This window comes from Carassius carassius, chromosome 12 (assembly GCF_963082965.1).
Source record: "Carassius carassius chromosome 12, fCarCar2.1, whole genome shotgun sequence".
NCBI lineage: Eukaryota > Metazoa > Chordata > Actinopteri > Cypriniformes > Cyprinidae > Carassius > Carassius carassius.
The window spans coordinates 5,187,481-5,209,273 of record NC_081766.1 but is presented as its reverse complement, the minus strand read 5'-3'; the positions used below and the strand labels follow the sequence as shown (position 1 = coordinate 5,209,273).

The window sequence follows — 21,793 nt, the reverse complement described above, 5'->3', positions numbered from 1 at the left end:
TAACTGAACATACAAGAAAACTATACCCCTATTGTGTTTATAATTACACACATTGCACTGCAGTTGCACAAAGGAGGCACTAAATACATGTTTCTGTGCAAAATACAGATCGTAGTGTGATGTGGCTACTGCTTCAACATTGTGCAACCATAATTTACAGGATATTCTTGAGTAAGATATAAATTTACTCAAGGCCAAATACCACAAAAACTGTTTAAAACTTTAAAAAGTCCCCTTTCATCAAGAAAAGAACATGGCCATTTTATACAGTTTAATAATTGTAGTATTTGTTGGCCTAAACAAGGGTTTGATATTTCTATTTCCCTTTCCTGTTTCGTAAAATGTTGTATAATTGGTTTTGTTTAATTTTTGTTTTTAAGATTACTCGATTCATTATTTTTATAAAGGACACAATAACATCAACCCTAAAATGTAAATGGTCACTATTATTTTCAATTTTGAGGGCATTTAATCAAATGGTCACTATATAATTTCTTTATGGCATTTATTATGGCAATTAGGGTTTTATTTATTTTATTTTTTTTCCACAAACCATTTTGTGTTTTGTTAGCTTGCTTTGGCCCCTTCTCTGAAGTTGTGGAGGTAAGATCAGGTCAAAGAAGTGAGATGGTCAGCTCAGCTCTGCCCCCGGGCTTCAACATCTCTTCAAAGAACAGCGGGCGGATAGATTAAATTAAGACAGGTCAGGCTCATCCTCGGGTCAGGATGCTTCTCTCTTGACCCAGGATATGCAGCTGCCCTCAGAGAAACCATTTCTGAGTCCTGGTCAAATATCCAGCCACTGATATCTCAATGATTGGATGTGTTTGCCTCTACAGATTATTGTTATAAAACAGTAAAACACCAGTGATTTTATTTTTGTACATTTCAATCTATTACGATTACAATTTTTAAGACACTATTGCTTAGTAAAGCTGTTTTAAAACAATAATGTGAAAATACTGTGAAAAGCACTATAAAAATAAAACTTATTTGGCGTGTATTTAATCAAACTCCGTACAAACTCCCCCACTCACAGTGATTTTACTACATTAAATAGTAGCTTACAGCAGCAGGTCTGAAAGACAAAAGACCAGCAAATCATTTTGAGCTGGATTTTATTCAATCATTTATTGTGTAGAATTGTACACAAGTCATTTTCTTAATATTTTCATTTGGTAACTCAGTGCAGACATGGTGTGTGCTGTCAAGACACAGTGACAAGTTAAACCCACTAAATAATTCATTTATACCATATCATTTATTCATTTATATTTATTTTTCTTGCAAACCAAATTTAGTTTAAGTTTATTTTCAAAGCAAATCAGACCTGCTTTGAGTTAGCAATACTCAAACACGTTCGGGAGAGTGCAGTGTAGAAAAAATGTCTCAGTGTAAAATCTTGCAACAACAAGAGTGTTTAAAAGTCATTTAACATGGTTCAGAATCCCTGTAATTTTACCCAAAGATTACTTAAAAATTAAGTTTTACTTTTCAGTTTTAGAGGGCTGCATTGTGTATAAACATATTATGATGATTCAGGATTATAAAAGATTATAAACCAGTGCCTTGAGGACTCAAACTTTTCTAACACCATAACAGTACATTATCTATTTTACAATGTGTAACACGTGTTGTAATACACTTTATATCTCATAATTGTGATGTACTCTCTCATTATTTCCACAGCACTCCAGTCGTTCCGGGTGGATTTGATGCTTCTCCATCATCCGAAGAGCCCTTGATTTGCTTCTGAAACTCGAGGAAACTCAAAACTTCATATAGGGAGGGATGCAAATAGCAAGTTGTTGGTGCGTTACCGAAGATTACACCGCTCTCTCCCTTTCTCTCTCAATCTGGCTTTCATGATCTGGCCGGCAGAATGTCGTCAAAATGAAAAGCGTATGTTCTTGTTAGAGGCATCCCCCGCCAATCCTTGCTAGATGCAATTGACGTTAATTCACAGCACCGATAAAGTCTAAGGTTCCATGCGTCCTTGCCGCTCTGGGTCGAAGATGTAAGATCACACGGGGTCAGCTGGAGGTTGAAATTAGACGAGCGCTCACCGCGCGCATTTTTCGCCGCTTTCTGCACGGATCAAATCCCGTAGTTACACGGCCGTCCCCTGCACCGCATCCCTGCCTTCTGCCTTCTGCTTGATTAAATCTAACCTCTCCACATCAAAAAAACCTTCGGGGACACATCGTATAACCTTACTTCCTAATACTGATTTTGTCCAAACAAATGTAATTATAGGACTGCGTTTGTTAATTTGTAAATTCACCTTGCAATTGGTGGTAACTCTGCGCACAGGGGTCACAGAGAGAGAAACTGCTGTTCCTGCTGTGAAAATGGTCGCCAACGAACATACTATTGGAAGATCACTTCAAAAATCTATAGTTTTACTATTTAAATGCATTTAGAGCATATAAACCTTTTACACTGTGTTGCCAAATAACTCAAAAGACATCCAAATTAACTGGTTTTATTCAAATCGGCCTATACTCAGTGTTTACATTTACATCTTCAATGAATTTTACAAGCAATATCTTTTTTTATGTCAACAGAAAGATTTTTTGGCCTTTTACTTTATTGCAGATCAGCTTATATAACATAGAATACACTAGGATGTATTATACTGTTGAATAATATTTCAATAAAAAAAAACTTCGGTTGTAATATATTTAAAAAATACTGTGACACAATGCTGAATTATCAGTAGTCATTAATTTAGTATTCAGTGTCACATGACCCTTCAGAAATAATTCTAATATGCTGAGTTGCTGCTCAAAAAAATAAAAATAAAAAATTCTGTTGATAATGGTTTTACTGCTTAATATGTTTTGGAAACCATGATACATTTTTTTTCATGATCTGTTAGTAAATATACATTTTAAACAAACAGCATATATTTGACATAGAATGTTTTGTAATACTGTAGAAATCTTTACTGTCACTTTTGATTAGTTTAATGCATTCTTGCTGAAAAAAAAAACTATATATATATATATATTATCCCCTATGTTCTTAGATTCTTCAGTTAAATGTGTTCTGTGTAGAATCTAATTTAATTATGCATGAGAAATCTCTGGCAGTGATGAATATACTGACGTGTGTCTTGTTTCAGATGCTGTTTTCCTCCTCAAAGTCGATTTTGTCAGCGGATGGGCCTGTGTTGCATTTTTGCTTTGAGGAGTCAGTGGAGGTCATAAACTCTTTGTACGGATCCTTCTTTCCTTCATCATGTTGAACAAAACCTTTAAACAGAGTCAGAGCCAGGAAGGAGTAGAAGAACATCACAAACAGGATGTAGTAGTAGATTGCTTGTTGTGGTGAGATCCGCGGAGATCGGGGCTGTTGTGTTCGTGTTATCTTGGGAATCCTGATGGTTTGTCTCAATTTCCCTCAGAATGGCTTGTCGGCACCTGGCCAGCAGGACGAGAAGCAATGTGTGGTTCGTTGTAGCGCCACCTAGGGCCATGATGACACTAATACTGAGGTCAGATTCAAGGTTTCAGTCTCTCAAGAAACAGATGCTGTAACTTCACCAAATTTCATCTGTTTGCAGTTCTCTACAAGGTCAAAAAGACGATTCCTTCACCTTGAGCTGCATGTGACAAAAACAAGAGTTCAGAGCATAAGCTTTTTGTCCATGAACATCTCTGATATTTTCACAAAGACTTGCTGATACTGATGTAAAGGGCAGATATGGAGCTGCTGGAGTGGTATGGGATAGATTATCCATGCCGTTCAGAAGTTTGTCTCTGATGGAGGCGTTTATTCCAGAATGTCAATGTATGTAAGTTCTTTTTCTTCACTAAGAAGTTTTAAAAAGATTTTCTTCTGATTTATGTTGTCACTCAACTTAACTGAGACGTTCAAACACTGAAGCTTCAGTCCTGGACACGCTGAGTTACCCAATTATGAAATGCAGCTTGTTTTGCTCCTTATACTTCATGTCAGTAAGACTTCAATAGGATTTCATCCACTGCAGTGCATGGTGAGTTGGACTTGCTCTGATGATTATAAGGGTTTCTGTCTGGTTCATGAACAGCATGCAGCCTGACCAAAAAAAGAGAGAGAGAGAGAGAGAGATAGCAAGCAACCTTTTGGAAAGGAATGCTGACATGCAATTGTTCTCTCACGACCATGATAAACACTCTTTATCATTATGCAGAGATAAAGCCCTGCACCGGCTCTGAACACCACTGCTGCTCAACATACAGGATCCTTTATGCTCTACTAAGGCTGACAACAGCAGTCTAGGTGAAACCTAAATTACTTTAGTTTAGTTTAGTTTAAATAAACACATTGCTTATACTGTATACACACTTTGTGTATATACACACACTATTATATTTCTTACAAAAACACTTGCTTTGTTAGAAATATAATGATTGAAATAATAGAAAAAAAATATTTTTCAACAACATAATCAGCATTCCTGTAGATCAAACAGGGAAGCGTGTTGTTAGCAATGACGTCAAGAGTTTAAATCCCAGGAAATATATGAAAAGATTTAAAGAATTTAAATAAAATGCGCCTTGAATGCTTTATCTCAGCAATAGCTTGAGATAAAGCATCTGCATAAAAATGTAAACCATCACACAAAGCAATTTGTACCAATTTTTTTTTTTTTTTTTTTTTTTTTTTTATATATATAATGTTCCCAACAATGATCCTGGTTGTGTTTTAGGACCCAGATTTCAAATCAGACATAAACTGGAATCCCAACACAGTACCAAAGCATCAGTAACCCTATAAAGCCTACTGTATCACATTTGATACACACATTTCTAAAGCCTCTAAATGATTAACATAATCAAAACTTTGCAGATCTACTACGTGCCTTCTGTCGAGTTCATAAACAGCCTTTTAGTTTAAAATCAACCTCCTTCAGGTCTTGGTCTTTTTGCTGTGAAATCTTTCAGCTTTATAAAGTAAACATAATTACTTTTATATTTTTCGCAATATTTCAAGATTACTGTTCTTAAGCAACTTAGTTTTACTTGATTATGCATATATTGTTTGTTTTTTTGTTATTTAGAAAGATCATGTTCAAATTTAAGCATCAAATATGATCCATCAGGGTTTTAAGGAATGTTTATTAGTTAATCTCTCAGTCATCGTTTTATTGCACTGCATTGAATGTTTTGCACCCTACATTAAAAATCACAAAGCTTTCGAAAATATATAAGTGTGTGTGTGTGTGTGTGTGTGTGTGTGTGTGTGTGTGTGTGTGTGTGTGTAAGAGTGTGCTATATATACTGTCATTAAGATCTCACTGATTTACATTGCAAGTTATTGGAATTTCATCAGCCCTTTTTGGTCAAATAAATACAAGAAACTGCACAAAATTGCATATTTTTGCTCAATTTGGGCCTCTGAGTATATTCTTATTATATCAATGAATGATTTGCTCTCCCATGTTTGCATATGAACCTTGAGGTTCAACAAACCAAGTTCCATATCATCTGTTACTGCGAGAAACAGTCTCGTGGCTTTCATGTTTTTCTCCATTGCTTTTTTTTTCAAGTTTCTCTCCTCTTTCAGCTGTCTTTCTCAAAATGACGAGGGGGAGTGGGGAGTAACTCCTGCCCTGTCAGCTATGCTGTGATTGTCTACTGATTTCAAAGAGTGCCAGAGGTCAGAGGTTAAGTTGTCTCCAGTATATGTTATTGTGTCTGACACCAGGCTCCATGCTGGAAAAGCAAGCAAAGAGTGGGACATCCAGATTTTGTGGATGTGAAAAACAAATGTAAAGACATAAAGGTGTGCTACATTAAATTTAATCTCCAAAAGATGGTATAAACCAGCAATTCCTAACCCCAGGGGATCTTTAAGCAGGCTCTAAGGGGTTCCTAACCTACTCTGAAAGATTTTAACAAAGCCTATATAACAAAAATTATGACATTAAAATTCAAACATATAGGCAAAATAGAAAAACAAAAGTTGATCAAATCAATCAGTAATTAAATCTTGTGTTGTTGTTGTTGTTGTTTTCTTTTTTTTAATTTCATTTCATTTTAAAATGTATTATATTTGACTATACTAAATATGAACCTATACAAAAAATATACACTCAATTGCACATATTGATACACAAGAAAAAAAACAGCTGAAGACACCTGATGCATTTATGAGAGAGCGAAAGAAAGAAAGAAAGAAAGAAAGAAAGAGAGAACTGACTTTGTTCTCGTTCTCAGTCGTGTTTGCATGGTTTACAGTGTTCTGCTTTAGTCATTAACCCTGTCCAGAGCTCCCTGGAGAGGACTTAGTCATGAAAGAGTGTTTTTATGAAACTGAATATATTTCTAAATGAATAAAAAAGTGCTCTGTGAAGCTTAAGGCTGAATAAATCTGATAGTTATTGCGAACCGTCATGCTAATTTTCCTAAAACAGCATTTCATGGTTTATTATTTTATACAGGTGCAGAATGATTTTTAAAATGTTAAACACGATCCAGAAAAACAATGCAATTTGTTGTTTATTCCCACAAGCAAATGTAGAAGGATTATTAAAGAAAGAGGAAACGAGAGAAAGCAACAAAGATGGGAAAGAAAAAAATATTTTTTTTAAGTAAAAGTCACGAAACGATAACCTTGAAAGCAATTTATTTATTTATTTTCGTATAAATAGTAAATAGTGCTGCATTTTACACATTATCCATCAACCATTATATGCAGTCGAGAATCAAAAACAAAACATGAAAGTATAAAACAACAAGCTAAAAAATAAGACATGAACAATGTGTTACAGAGACAGAACAAGAACTTCATCTGAAAGGTGACAGCCATCCACAATATGGAATGCTTCATCATCTGGAATCTTTTCTTTGCATGAAAAACAACTTAAGTTTAAAGACAGATGATTTTTTTTTTTGAGCAAGTGAGAACAGATGAGTGTTTTTGAGGTATTGAGTGTGTATTGCACTTTCCTTGGGTTTGTTTGTGGCCTGTGTCTCTCTGAATGTTCAGAATAGCATACTACCATACTACTTATGTTTCAGTATGCAGCACTATGTATATTGAATGCAACTGTTCTGCATGCAAAACTAGCTAGACGACCTTCTACATAATATTATATTCAACATTGCAATGCATTCGACTTGACTTTCCTATTCCACTGTAACCAATAAAACTAAGTATTTTATTTTTGTTTTCTTGACATCTCATCTGCCAAATCAAAATAGATTAAAAATGCAACAGCATTTACAAGGTAGCATGCTACAATTTGAAATGCATTGCATTATTTTAGTATATACTGTAGTATACAGTATGCAATAAGCAGTACAATAGTATTCTATTCTGAACATCACTTCTGTCTCATAATAACAGGGTATTTTGTGTGTGCTCAGATGACTGGTAATAAAGGGGTCTGTGTTACATAGCCTGTCTGCACCTCCGAGGATCACACTCCATCGTTTAAGTCAGGGAAATGCCATCGGACACTTGAGTGCATTCCGTTTAGGTCAGCCTCTTTCACTCTATGAAGAGGACCTGAGAGAGTTGTGCCGAATGTGAGCATGTTCTTGTCTATTTATACATTTATGTATGAATGTGTAATAAGGAAAGTTGGCACATCAGTCTTTTCCGAGCCCTTATTTCCTAAATATATCAACAAAATCAGTCTCAACCAAAGAGTCACCAGCAACCAGCCACTAAAGTGCGTCCGTCACTGGACAGCTGATATCAGAGTATGGTGCACACTCTTCCCTGCCATTCCATGCTGTTTATAAGCACAGTCTCAGTCTTTGAGTTGTTTATTTGTCCTTTCCCTTTGTCCTCGTCGTGTCCCATGGCTTGTCATTCTTCAGGAAGGAGGCGGTAAGTGTCATCAGAACGTGTGATACCTGCTCCAGAATGGTAATAGATATATGGAGAGGCAGTTTGGTCCAGGTCTAAATTGTCTAAAACCCGTCTTCAGTCCTGATCCTAAACCCAACCCAACCCCACCCACAATATCCCCCTCGTAAAAACAACTCAGTTGCACTTTGGACCCACAGGCGTCAGAGAGGACCGCCGTCACCGCTGGCCTGTCCTCAGTGCTCCTCGAGCGGGAGTTTGAGGAAGGATGGTCATTTTGGTCAAACGTTCAAGAGGTGAAGGAAAGCTCAAGTGCAAGAGTTTACAGTCATCCATAGATCTCTTCATCTCCTTCCTGTCTGTCTTCATTCAGTCAATGCTGGGTTTCAGATAATGAAAGGCACCTGAAAGACATTCATTTAAGGCCAGGGTTATTATCTTTATCAAAAGATAAAACAACTTATGAAACAACATTTTAATTGATTGAAATCAAATAAATATTACCGGAAATAAAATAAAACTCATTTTTTTTCAGTTAGGTGCCAAGACAGCTTTTCTCATTTTCGTTTAGTTCAAGTACTAAAATAACTACGACTGAATAAACTAAAATAAATAAAAAAATGTCTGGACATATTTAAATCAAAACCTAATAAAAATGACAGAAACACAAAAAAAATTACTACAACTTTCAAATTCAAAATAACGCTTCATGTAATATATGGTTAAACATTTTTATTGAATATATAAATTGAAACATTTTAAGAATAAATAAAATGCATATTTAAATGTATACAATTGCATATAATTTAATAAATGTCAATTTCAGATATTTAGGACATTTCTACACTTTAGATTACTTTGTTATTGTGGACAAATTTAACATGGATAAAATAAAATAAAATTAAATTAAATTACAATGTTAAGTAATTGATAACAATAATTGTTTAGGGAAATAGTTCAAATGGGACAGTTTTGCATGTTGCAGAACTACATATATTTAGCAGATTTAGCATTTTATTTGTTATTTGTTTGTTTAATATTTTTTTCTTTTTATATACAGTACAGACCAAAAGTTTGGAAACATTACTATTTTTTATGTTTTTGAAAGAAGTTTCTTCTGCTCATCAAGCCTGCATTTATTTGATCAAAAATACAGAAAAAAAATATAATATTGTGATATATTATTACAATTTAAAATAAATGTTTTGACATGTATTATACTTTAAATTATCATTTATTTCTGTGATGCAAAGCTGAATTTTTAGGATCATTATCACATGATCCTTTAGAAATTATTCTAATATGATGATTCATTATCAAAGTTGGAAACAGTTCTGCTGCTTAATATTGTTTCAGAACATGTGATACTTTTTTAGGATACTTTGATGAATAAAAAGTAAAATAAAAAATTTATGTTTTTAAAATAAATATTTTGTAATAACAATATACACTACTGGTCAGTAATTTGGGGCCAGTAATTTTTTTTTTCTTTCTTTTTTTTAAATAAAATCAATACTTTTATTCAGCAAGGATGTGTTAAATTGCTAAAAAGTGATAGTAAAGAAAATATATTATTAGAATATATATTTTTAGAATTTTTTTTTTTTTTTAATAAATGCAGTTCTTTTTAACCTTTTATTCATCAAATATATTAGACAGCAGAACTGTTTCCAACACTCATAATAAATCAGAATATTAGAATGATTTCTAAAAGATCATGTGATAGACTGGATGTTACATGTGACACTGAAGGCTGGAGTAATGATGCTGAAAATTCAGCTTTGCATCACAGGAATAATTTATTTTTTTAAAGTATATTCAAATAGAAAACTATTATTTTAAGTTGTAATAATATTTCACAATATTACTTTGATCAAATAAATGCAGGCTTGATGAACAGAAGAAACATCTTTCAAAAACATTAAAAATAGTAATGTTTCCAAACTTTTGGTCTGTACTATATAGTAATATAGTATATAGTAAGGTCTTGGAAGTCTACTAATGCCTCATGGTGGGCTCCGAGTGGGAACCAGTGACATAAGTATATGACTATATCTACAAAGCCTTTGCCAAGAGAAAAAAAAAAAGAAATCAAAAGTTTGCAAAAGCGAAAGATCCAACAAAACACAGTACATAATTGAGCGAGCCAGTGTGTGCCAGTTCCACTAAAAAGACAGACAGAGGGAGAAATTAAGAGAGATTGAGAGAGGGGAAACGAAAAGAGAGCTGTCCTATATTTAGTTCTATATGGATCAGAGTCAATGATCAACAGCAACTACAGATCTGACCTGTCTGAAACACATGGTTCTAATATCTGCCCGCCATGGGCCATTCTACTCCTACATCAGACCCCCGCTAACTCCTCCACGGACCCCCAGCTCTGTGCTTACAGGGTGCGGACCCCAGCAAATTAATGATATCAAGATGCAGTCCTGGACTGGGCACTCGACATGCAGGCCTGGTGTGCAAGGCCTCTGCTCCTCTCATTTCACTGCGTGTTTGAGTGGATCATGAACGATATCTTTGTTACCCAGAGCTCATTACATGGCTGGCTGACGGATGTCTGGAGCTGATGAGATATAGCTCATCTCACAGGGTCATGAAAGGGCACGGGTTAAGCATCATAAACCACGACAGTGTTTACCTGTGTGGCGGCCCAACGGATTACAACTAACTAATGTAAACCCATGATTACGTCTCCGATTAAAAGACGAATACTTCACTGAAAATAATCTCAGCTGATGTTTAGATGATCGTGTTTCTCTATAGAATCAATGCAATTTTTTCAAAGGTTTCCTGGCTGAATTGTAGTGGTTAGCACGATTATGGCAAGCTGTGGTGATGCATTCATCAATAAAAGTGTCAATAAGTGTCAAATATAAAAATATATTATTAAACGAAAAAGGGATGGATGTGACTAGTACTGTAGTAAAAGTAAGATTAAACAACTGTTAATACACTTTTGAACATATTCTTTAGAATTTGAACTGCTCTTTAGTAAAGAGATTAATTAAAGTCATCATGAAATGGAAATTAACTTATCTATTTTCTAAATGGATTTCATTGATCTAATTTGAATGATTCATCCATACATATATTTGTATTGATTTATTTAAAAAAAAATTTATCTTGTAATTTTCAATCAAAATGTCATAACTCGACCTCTTCTCTCTGGTGACTTATGCAGGGCTTCTCCAATTTTGCCTGCATAAATTAAACCGCCCCTTTTTTACAACTGACTGCAATCAGATATGCCTTCATCCTATCAAAAACCAATGAATTGAACTACACGGTTTCTTTTCGATTAATCCATAAATTATTTTATTTTATTTATTTATTTATTTATTTTTTGTTTACTTGATGTTCTAAAATAAATACAACTGAATTTATAAAGATTAATGAATACAGAATTATAAAATGTATAAAGATAGGCATATTTTTTAAAATAATTAAAAACACAAAAACAACAAAATGACTGAAAATTGTATTAAAATTAAAGTGAAAACAGAAAAAAATATCTAAATGAATAAAAACAGTGATCGTGTCTATAAAACACACACACAAAATCCGAAAACTGAACTTTGCTGGTATTCACCTTACTCTGCCCATACTGGCTGTACTGGTAAGATGCCACGTGGTCCACGCTGTACCCCGGTGAACTGTAGCTGGAGGGACAGTAGGACTGGGAGCTGGGCAGGCCTGACAGAGCCTCCAGTCTCTGAGAAGAGTGGCAGCTGGGAGCCATGCCTGTACTGGGCTCCAAACCGCCCGTCAACGGAGAGAGGGCAAAATCACTCTGCGGCTGGTGTGGCACTCCACCAGGATTCAACAGCCCCATCACCTGAGGAAAAAAATTAACACAACACTTTAGAATAATCTACTTTTTTTTAACAAGCAAATTGCTGAAAAGACTAGCCCAGACCAATTCATTTCCCTGCTGTTCAAGCAGGTTTATGCTGGTCAGCTAATACAGGTACATGGCCAATTTTGGTAAGAGAGTGAAATCAGAAAACCACATTTAATCATCTACATGCTTACAAATCTGTTTTATGTAACACATTTCTCATTTTTTTGTTTTATTTCAACAATTCTTATTTTTGTTTAGTCTGAGTTAAAGTATTAAAATAACTAAAACCAGCTGTTTTATTAAATGTTTAGTCATGCAGATATGGCTCATTTTTAGGCATGTATACTTTTCACATCTTCTCACAGCACAGTCCATTAGTATTCAGAACTTCTCAAATTTACTTAAGAAAGAGTAAAATATATGTATTTTTTTACACATGGATTAACTCAAGATCTCAGATCTATCACAATTCTTCATCTTCACCAAATAAAACAATGAAAATTTGCTTTTGTTTTAAACTCTGTGATGTGAAATGAACTCAACATACCAAACTGAACATAATGACAACGTTACAGTTTTTAATTCAATCCGTTAAGAAAACCCTCCTTTTATGAAACACCAGTGTGTAACACGCATCTGAAATGATTTGATGACAGCGAGTGAAGATCTCTCCAGCCCTCACACAGAGTCTCTGGCCGCCCGTGTCTAATTCACACAAGTGACAGACGCGAGTGTGCCATCAGTGTCTGTGAGCTCTCAGACGGCGCTTGATGGGCCAAATACCGATCAGTTCCCTCCTTCTGCTAATCATTAATCAAAACCAGCCCAGCCCAAAAAAATCTCCTGCACACCGACCCCATGAACAACTGACCGGCCCACTTACTCCATCCAGAGTCCATGAGAGTCAAATTATTCCCCATCCTGCTGGACACATGGTTCTTTTTAAACCATTACCCGGTGCAACCAAAGAGGGGGAGGAGTCGTCGAAAGGGGCTGTATTTCTTTGGGTAAATTCCATGTTTTGCTTATTCTATTTCTTTTTAACATCAAACCTTGATAGAAAACCCTGGTTAACATTTTCCTGAAAACAAGTCTAAGTGTAGTGTTGTGTGTTTGAGAAGAAAGCTTAGCAGATGAAAAAAAATGAGAGTAAGAAAACAAAGGAAGAAAAAAAGCTTGTTTTATGGGGTTTTCTATCAAGGTTTGATGTTAAAAACCAATAGAATAAGCAAAACATGGAATAAGTGTCCCTTATCAGTTGCAGAGAAAATTTTATTATGTAGGTGGGTTTGCTTAGATTTTCTTTAAGGGCAAATTTGTCCTCAGACAGAAGCTAAATCAGACAAAAACCACCCTATGGGGACATCTGGAGAGGTCCTCAATTGGAAAAACAATTCATTAATAATATTTTGTTTATTTAAAAAAAAAAAATCTCTGTTAAAGTGATGCACTTACAATGGAACTGAAGCATGCCAGTCTTAAATCTTAAATGACTGCTTCAATAGTATAGCCACAAAACATAACCAATGTGTATTAACATGATTTTAGCGTTGAAAACATGCTTAATAGCCGTTTCTGTCTAAGGTTATATTCAGTTGTACAATTCAACACTTAAAACTCTAAAATTACTATAAAAATGAAATAAAACCCAAAGACTAAATAGAAAAGTTAATGTAAGTGTTTTTATACAATTATACACAATTTAAATGATTTTGTATGTAAAACGTGTATAAAATTAAACACATTATTCATAATTGTAAGAATTTCAACATTTTAGCATTTAAATCCAACAGATCAGCCTCATTGACTTTCTTTTTTAAGCATCTTTATTTTATAAGGTTTATGCTTTTTAAAATCATGAAATTAACTTTGCATATTTAGACAAATACAGAGGTTTTACTCTGTAAATATATTTACTCATCTTCATTTCTATTCCAATGCCATGCCTAAAACTGTAAAATGACTATAAACATGAATGAAAATGAAATAATACACAAGTTCTAATACAAAAGGTATTGTGGATGCTTTTATAATTTTAACATTTCTGCTTTTAAAGCCTCCAAAAATTGTTGACATTCACTTCTTTTTTTTATCAGTGAAAATAATTTTTTTGTGTGTTAATTATTCCACAAATGCTATTAAATGAACTTAACTTGTATTGAACCTGGAATATTCCGTTATAAAACAATAGGCGTCTATGGTGTTTCCTCATTTAGCAAGGAAACCATGTGTGTTTGTGCGGTTAACGCTTTTACAAGCAGTGTGAAGGGTCATGAAATTCCTTTTGGGGTTCATCTTCAACAGCTGTTCAGAAGAGAAATGGACTGAAAGCTCTAAGCACTCACAGATTTTCGGGAGCTTTCCCCACCTTGCAGATAACTCGGGGATCACACGAGCTGACAACGTATATCATGTACAGCAGTGCCTGTGTGAGTCACACGCTGATGTGTGATGCTTAACAAATGAAAAGCACATGGAGGTTAAACTCTCTTGTTCACCTCCCCATGGGGGGCCCGGGCCCAGCTACATGTGAGGTGAAAACTAAAATGTTCCTTCCATGTCGAGACCACAGACAGCAAAAAGCTTCCTCATAAAACATTGTCCCAGCCAGCAGGACGATGCATGTATACCCAGCTGTCCGGAGGAAGCAGCCCACATTCGCCAGAGCTCAAAGAGCAAAAATGCATTGTTCTCAATTCCATATAAAATTTTGATAACTTTAATTTTTGTGATAATTTTTTTTTCTTTCATTCATTCTTTATTTCTTTTTTTTTCTTTTTTTTTTTTTTGCTGTTGATGTTTCACAAACTGATTGATGAGTTTAAATTATTTTATCAATTTGGACTATTTATTTAATTTCAACTCTGCACAAAAATATTATACAAACCACTGCAGAAAAAAATTTAATTAATACTGTAACAAAAGTATCGCTCATTGTGAGCTAATGCATTAACTAATGATAACCAATGGGTCAATGTTGTAAAGTGTTACCAAAATTTATTTTTCTCTAAATATGCAAAAGTTCACTTCATGATTTTAACTCTCTGATGTTGTTCAGTCATTTTAGACAAAAAAAAAAAAGAATAAAAAATGTTTAGAAATTTAAAAAATTGCTTCTTCATCTGAATTGTGTGTAACTCAATGAATTTTAATGTCACGCGGATAAAAATGACTGCCATTGGAAATGAATAGGAAACATGCAAAAATGTGTGTACAATCTACAAATCAACAAATTGTTTATGATAAAAAAGTGTATAGCAATGAATGCTATACACCAATAGACACACATGAATGAACTAGTGTGACTGTAACAAAAACCATGCAAAAACCATGCAAGAGGTTGAGATCAGATTGATTAACCTCTGATAAAGCATCCCTGTTTATTTGTGTTGCATTTTTGTAAAAAATTTGTAAACAAAATGTCTTTCTCTGTGTTCAGGTTTGACTGTAGTAAAATTAATGACAAAATGGACAATTTAAAAGTAATGTTAAATATATATACAGTACAGACCAAAAGTTTGGACACACCTTCTCATTCAAAGAGTTTTCTTTATTTTCATGACTATGAAAATTGTAGAGTCACACTGAAGGCATCAAGGGCTATTTGACCAAGAAGGAGAGTGATGGGGTGCTGCGCCAGATGACCTGGCCTCCACAGTCAATATATTTTACATTACTTTTGAATTGTCCATTTTGGCATTAATTTTACTACAGTCAAACCTCTCTCTCTCTCTCTCTCTCTCTCTCTCTCTCTCTCTCTCTCTCTCTCTCTCTCTCTCTATATATATATATATATATATATATATATATATATATATATATATATATATACATATATATTACATTGATTTTACTGAAAAGTAAAAGTTACATTTCAGGTTTTTTTTTTACCCCCAAATGAACAATGCCAGAGGGTTAAAAAGCATAAGCTTTGAAATAAAGAATTCTCTCCATGGATTTGGTATTTATCAATGTTTTATGCTATTACCATTTAATATCACTGTACTATCATATTTTTGTAATTAATAGATAAAAATAAAATATGTTATTATAAATAATCAGTTTCATTCGCTAATAAATTGCAGTCCAATCTGCATGGACAAGCCTCCTCAGCACACCCTGAATCCAAGCTTATTTCAGCATACATTAAACCACAGATAAATACATAATTCAAACAATTAGCCAACAAAGTGACTCGTTTGCATAAATTACACAGTGCATTATGGAGGGTAAATTCTCCCATTCCAATCAATTAAGAGTCCAGAGCTTCCCATAATTAGAATCTCAGACACTGAGAGTTCCAGCATCGTCATGACGATGAGAATCCCTGCCCTTCAACAACAACACAACAGCACTAGCTGACCCTGTGCCAGGTTACAAACACACACACACACACACACACACACTAATGGCAATAACAGACCGAGTGTGAGTGTGAAAGCTACCTGACCTTTAAGTCATTCTTGACGCAGGAATGCTGCCTTAATGACTAGGAATTGGTTCTGATTACAAACCCTGCTGCTGGGGGCGCTGCGGTTAGACACACTTCAATTAATACGTCATGTTAAATAACTTTGTGCAGTTCAATTAATGTACACAAGGCGATGGTCCAAAGGATTCTTTATTTATTATGGTTTACGGTTTTTAAAATCGAAAGTGAATTTTTGCATATTTAAAAAATAAAGATGGTTTGGTAACACTCTACAATCAGTATTCAATAGTTAATGTTAGTTAATGCGTTATCTTACATTAACTAACAACGTGCAATAGATTTATTATTTTTTGTTAATGTTAGTTAATATACAAATACAGCTGTTCATTGTTAATCTTTTATTTTGATAATGTAGTAGTAAATGTTGAAATGAACAATAACTAAGATTAATAAATGCTTTAGAAGTATTTTCATTCATGTTAACTAATGTTATAGCGTTCCAAACCTGTATGCTATTACTTTTTTCACTTAACAAAAAAGGCACTTTTAAAGAATTGGGAACAAGCACTATCAACTATTGAAAAAAGAAAGAAATGAACCATAAAAGTGATATTCTGGAGTCATGCATTTATAGATTTACATGAGGAACAGACCCAAATTTAATTAGCATGGACTATTATAATACTTTAGAGGTGTTTTCCGGAGAATGAAAACCATGGAAACAATGAACTACTGTTTAATCACAATGTTGTACAAGTTTGAAAACATAAAGAGGATGAGTTTTTTTATGGGCTACTGTCCCTTTAACAAAAATGTTATCATTGTACCATAACATATCTGACCAATGGGGATGCATTTAGTGTTTTAAATCTTACTGGCAATCTTACTGGCTTTCATTGCTTTTTTGTGTGTTTTGAGAAAGAACCTCATTCTCAAAACCATCTTCTGCCTTATAGCCCCAGGGGCGTTTTCTATCTCAGCCATTCTATTTTTTCCTCTGCTTCCATTTCATTCTCTCTCTGTCCATCTCTTTCATTCCATTTATCTGTATCACGCAGCACTCGGGGGGGTTTGAGTTTGAGGACAGCACCCAGAATGCTGCTCGTGTCTAACTACCGGATGCTTTGAGGCAGTTAGGAGCTCATTTTCTGGTTGTTAGCACGTTGAGCGCAGCAGGCTAGCTGACAGATAACAGCTGATGAGTGTGTAATCACAAATAATTGTCTTTCACTTCTCGTTTCCATCATCATCATCCTTTTAGTCGTGCCCTAGCCCTTCTCACACCTTCATTCTCACATTCACTCACATTGCCAATCTGCTTGTTGGTGTAAAAACAGAGACATTTTCCAAGTGTGTATACACTACTGGTCAAAAATTTGGGGTCAGTAAGATTTTATTTTATAAAGAAATCAGTATTTTTATTCAGCAAGAATGCATTAAATTGTTCAAAATTGCCAGTAAAGGCATTAATAATGTACTCAAATAAATACTACTTTCTATTCAACAAAAAAAAAATAATAATAAAAAAAACATATCTTGGTTCACAAAAAAAGTATTTAGCAACATAAATTTTTTTTATGATATCTGAAGTATCATGTGACACTGAAGACTGCAGTAATGGCTTCTGAAAATTCAGTTTTGCATCACAGGAATAAATTACATTTCAAAATATATTAACATTGAAAACAGTTATTTTAAATTCTAATAATATTTTACAAATTTCCACAGTATTTTTCATCAAATAATTGCAGCCTTGGTGAGCTGCAATTAAAAACGTTAAAAAAAAAAAACGTACCTGCACTAACTTACGAGATGTTCAATGATATCTTTAATTAGAAACAAAACCCTAATTTATAATTACATAAGAATTATGACTGGTTCATTATCATTTTGTTTTACAAAACCATTTCTCTACCCTTTCTGAGACTGAAAAAAAAAAAAGTGTCTTTTGGGAATACAACTTCAAGATTTCCTTGTAGGACCCTGTATGATTGCCTAACCTCTTTGCATGTAAACTGAGTAACAACGTCCCAACCATAACAGACTGTTTTTTTGGAAACCTCTAGCAATCCGTCAGTTTATACAACCGTATACTGTATGCTCAAACTGTATGTGATGTTAGATGATACTGACCTGTGATTGAAGGCTGTTGCTGATGGTGGGGTTCACTGGGTTTGCATGGCCCGGCGCGGCCACATAGCCATCCGAGTAACCAGAGAAGCCATGACGTCCAGAGGAAAGGCAGTAGGCCGAACTCCCATCCTGGGCCCCCAGTCCGCTGCCAAGCCCAGTCTGATGCACTGAGGTGGGGGGAAGAGGCTGGGGCCTGTGCACAGTGCCGGGCTGCTCCGATACTGCTGAGAGAGAAAGAGAAAGAGAAAGAGAAAGAGAAAGAGAAAGAGAAAGAGAAAGAGAAAGAGAAAGAGAAAGAGAAAGAGTCTTCATTGTCACATGATCCTTCAGAAATCATTCTTAATATTTTTGTGGAAACCATTTTAAGCATTTACATTTTTTAATATATAATTCTTTAATTATACGGACCCCAAACTTTTGAACAGTGATGTATTATTCTGCTTTACAGTTCTCACCTTGTGAGATGGATGAGGGAGGGTAAGGGCTGTCCGCCAGCTGATAGGGCTGAAGACTCGACATCGCAGAGGCTGGGAAACCACCAGGTATCAGGTGATTAAACGCCATGAGCTGATTGGCTCCTGCCTGCTTCCTCCAACGAGCCCTTCTATTACTGAACCAAACCTGCAGGACAAACATTATACTTATATTTTACACTCATACACTGACTGTTTTTATACCCAAAGTGGTGCCAAATTTAAAACATGACACATTTCAGCATGGACTTCTCATAACACCCCCCTTTATTCAGGAATCAGATTTGGGACCATGTTATTCCTATAAGAATGTGTTTGTGTGTGTGACGTATCTGAGTGTACACAGGCGCTCTTTGTGTGTTCAGTAGCTGAAAGGTTGTTTTTGTCTGATTGCGATCGAAATATCTGTGCTCATTAAAAAGCAATGACATCATGTCACGGGTTCTAGTTTAATTAGGTTAGAAGGACCTAATAATAGAGTTTATTAAAAGATTCTGTTTTGGGGGTTTTTTCAGACAGAATACTAGAGTAAATGCAAGAGGTCAGACGCGGCACAAAGAAGACTCTGTTTATGCGAGTGTGTCATGTGACTTCAGGGCAAGGGGTGCAGATCTAAATGCTGGTAAATTTAGTAAACCACATTTATATTTTTGTATGAGACTTACCAGAAAATGTGTGTAGAGTGATCATTTCCACAAAGTTACAGTGCCAGTAAGAGAAGTGGATATGGTCACACGATTAACAGGAAGTCAAAGAGTTGATATCAAAGGTTTTTGTGTTAATGTACCTGTACTCGTGCCTCGGTGAGTTTAGCTCTCTGAGCGAGCTCTTCTCTGGTGTAAATATCAGGGTAATGGGTGCGTTCGAAAGCTCTCTCCAGCTCCTCCAGCTGCTCGGCCGTGAACGTGGTCCGACTGCGCCGCTGTTTCCTCTTTAATGGCAAACCCGGCTCTGAGTCCACATCTGAGCCCTCATCTGAGTGGCTTGCTATAAAGTAAACATTAAAATGAGATTATTATGAAATAGAGAATAAATCCAGAACTCTGCTTTCAGTATTGAGATATTTTCATTTGTTTCAGCAAAGAACAAACTTTAAATGAATAGTTTATGACTTGGTCCGTTTCTTACAGAAAGCTATTGTATTGTATACTTGGCTAGATAAATTGAACGCAATATTGTTGAAAGTTACCTCAAAATTAAAGGCCATTATATCTAACACTTGCTCTTATCCAGCACTCTGTGTTTAGACACAAACACACACATCACCACTCGCTCATATGCAGGTATTATTTGGGGTGAAGGTGGACCGAGTGAGAGGTTCTTTCGTAGCTAATTCAGCAGAAGAGAATGTTCGTGTGTGTGGACTAAAGCTAAGGGAATCTGTACCCAGAGGAGGGGGGCCCTATCAAATGATTAGGCTCCTCAAACTAGCGTGACAGCCAGCTATTGTCCAGTAATACGCCTCGAAAGCCCCTGTCCAGAACTCGCCAACGCCACATCTGCTTCGTCTGACACTAGCCATCTCCTTTCTCTTGTTCGCTCTCCCTTAGATTTTCACCCCCATATGGTTAAAAAAAAAACACAATGTAAAAAGACACCCAGACATTTTACCGCACCCACAGACCCTTAAATTAAAAATGCAATCAAAACCATTCATTAAATGTACTTTGCATTGAGTTTTAGTACAAATTCAAGAAAAATAACCACCAACAAGTATGGTATTAAGAAAAAAGTAAGATCTGCAATGTGCCAGTCACATGAATTTTCCTTTAATAATCTGCATAAACTCATCTAATATGGTTTTACATTTGATATGTAAAATATTTGTTTCCTTTTTTAGTTGAAAAAAATTTGCAGATGCCAGGTAATGTTCCTCTTTCACAAACAGAAATTAATTTGAACTTCCCAACTAATATGCAGGTGTTTTTTCCTGCAGAGAAAGAGTGCAAGCAAGAGAAAGAGTGAGGAAGAAATAGAGATTCTGAGGTTTAATTAAAAGTGAAGAGTCAAGCCAAGCAAACCCTTCATTCTCCACCCTGGAACCATACAGGAAATGCTGCATCTCTCCGGGCATCTCACGAGAGTTGGAAAGGAAAGAGAGAGACAGGAAGGGAGGGTGACTGTTCTTTTACCACTCTTTAATGTTACAGAAAATCTCTTTTCATGCCATTTTCCCCAAAAGTCTGGATTATTTCAGTAGATAGCACCTGAAATGTACAGCCAGTTATTGAGGATAATGCATATTTCTACATAAAAACTTCATGAAAGCCCTCAGAGAACTGACTTGCAAATTAAATAAGCACATAAAAACATGTTATTGTCCCAAAACTAACATTCAGAAATCAAACCATCAAGTCAAGTCACTTTATGATTTGGGTAAGTAAAACATCTCACTTTTCATTTTTTTCTTCTCATAATTCCCTTGAGTTTTTATCAATACCGCTGCAACAAAGTCAAATAAAATGAAATCACATACAAAAAAAAATCTAAATCGAATAAAAAAAATAAGTAAATAAAATACAAATAAAAAAAGAAAACAAGTAAATAAGCCAAAGCTTCTACCATTATCACTGCAAGAAAGTTAAATGATAAAAATAAAAAAGTATTTAGAAAACATGAAAAACAGTTAAATGCTTCAAATAAAATAAAAAGTAAATCAGTAAATAAATAAAATAAAATAAAACAAGTAAATAAATTTAAATAAATCAATAATCAGCCTAAATTTAAAAATATAGAAAAAATTATTTATATACTATAAAAAAGCAAATAAAATAAAAAGATTAGGTAATAAATAATAAATAAAAAAAACGTATTGGCTGCAAAAAAGTCAAACGTTACAAAAAAGTAAATAAATAAAATATCAAAATAAGATTAAATTAAATAAAAAGATGAAAATAAGTAAGTCAGTCTATCCCATAACTGCTTGGAGTTTCTATCATTGCTGCGAAAACGTCAAACGCTACAGACTGTAATCTGTAAATGACACTGTTGCATTTGTCTCTTTCTCTCTCTCGTGCTCCCTCTCTCTCTCACTCGCTTCATCTCTTTTGGGGAGTTATTTGGCAGTCTTTTGTTGGCCTGTTTAGTGAGAATGGTGACTGA

At 34.8% G+C, this 21,793-nt stretch overlaps 2 protein-coding genes across 5 annotated transcripts in view; one reads left to right on the top strand and one right to left on the bottom strand.

Moving 5' to 3' along the window:
- Positions 1-21,793, top strand: part of LOC132154536 (secretogranin-2b-like) — a 209,893-nt gene that overhangs the window by 114,909 nt on the left and 73,191 nt on the right. The window lies entirely within an intron of this gene.
- LOC132154518 (paired box protein Pax-3-like) overlaps positions 6,599-21,793 on the bottom strand; it is a 28,639-nt gene continuing 13,444 nt past the window's right edge. For 2 of the 4 annotated variants that reach the window (XM_059563098.1, XM_059563096.1), the window contains exons 5-9: positions 19,479-19,678; positions 18,674-18,839; positions 18,219-18,442; positions 11,402-11,647; positions 6,599-8,210 (exon numbers count right to left, since the gene is read on the bottom strand). In XM_059563098.1, coding sequence (XP_059419081.1) covers positions 8,193-8,210; positions 11,402-11,647; positions 18,219-18,442; positions 18,674-18,839; positions 19,479-19,678 — 854 coding nt within the window. In that variant the 3' untranslated portion in view covers positions 6,599-8,192. The remainder of the gene's footprint in view (positions 8,211-11,401; positions 11,648-18,218; positions 18,443-18,673; positions 18,840-19,478; positions 19,679-21,793) is intronic. The other 2 variants (XM_059563099.1, XM_059563097.1) reach the window with 1 other exon arrangement.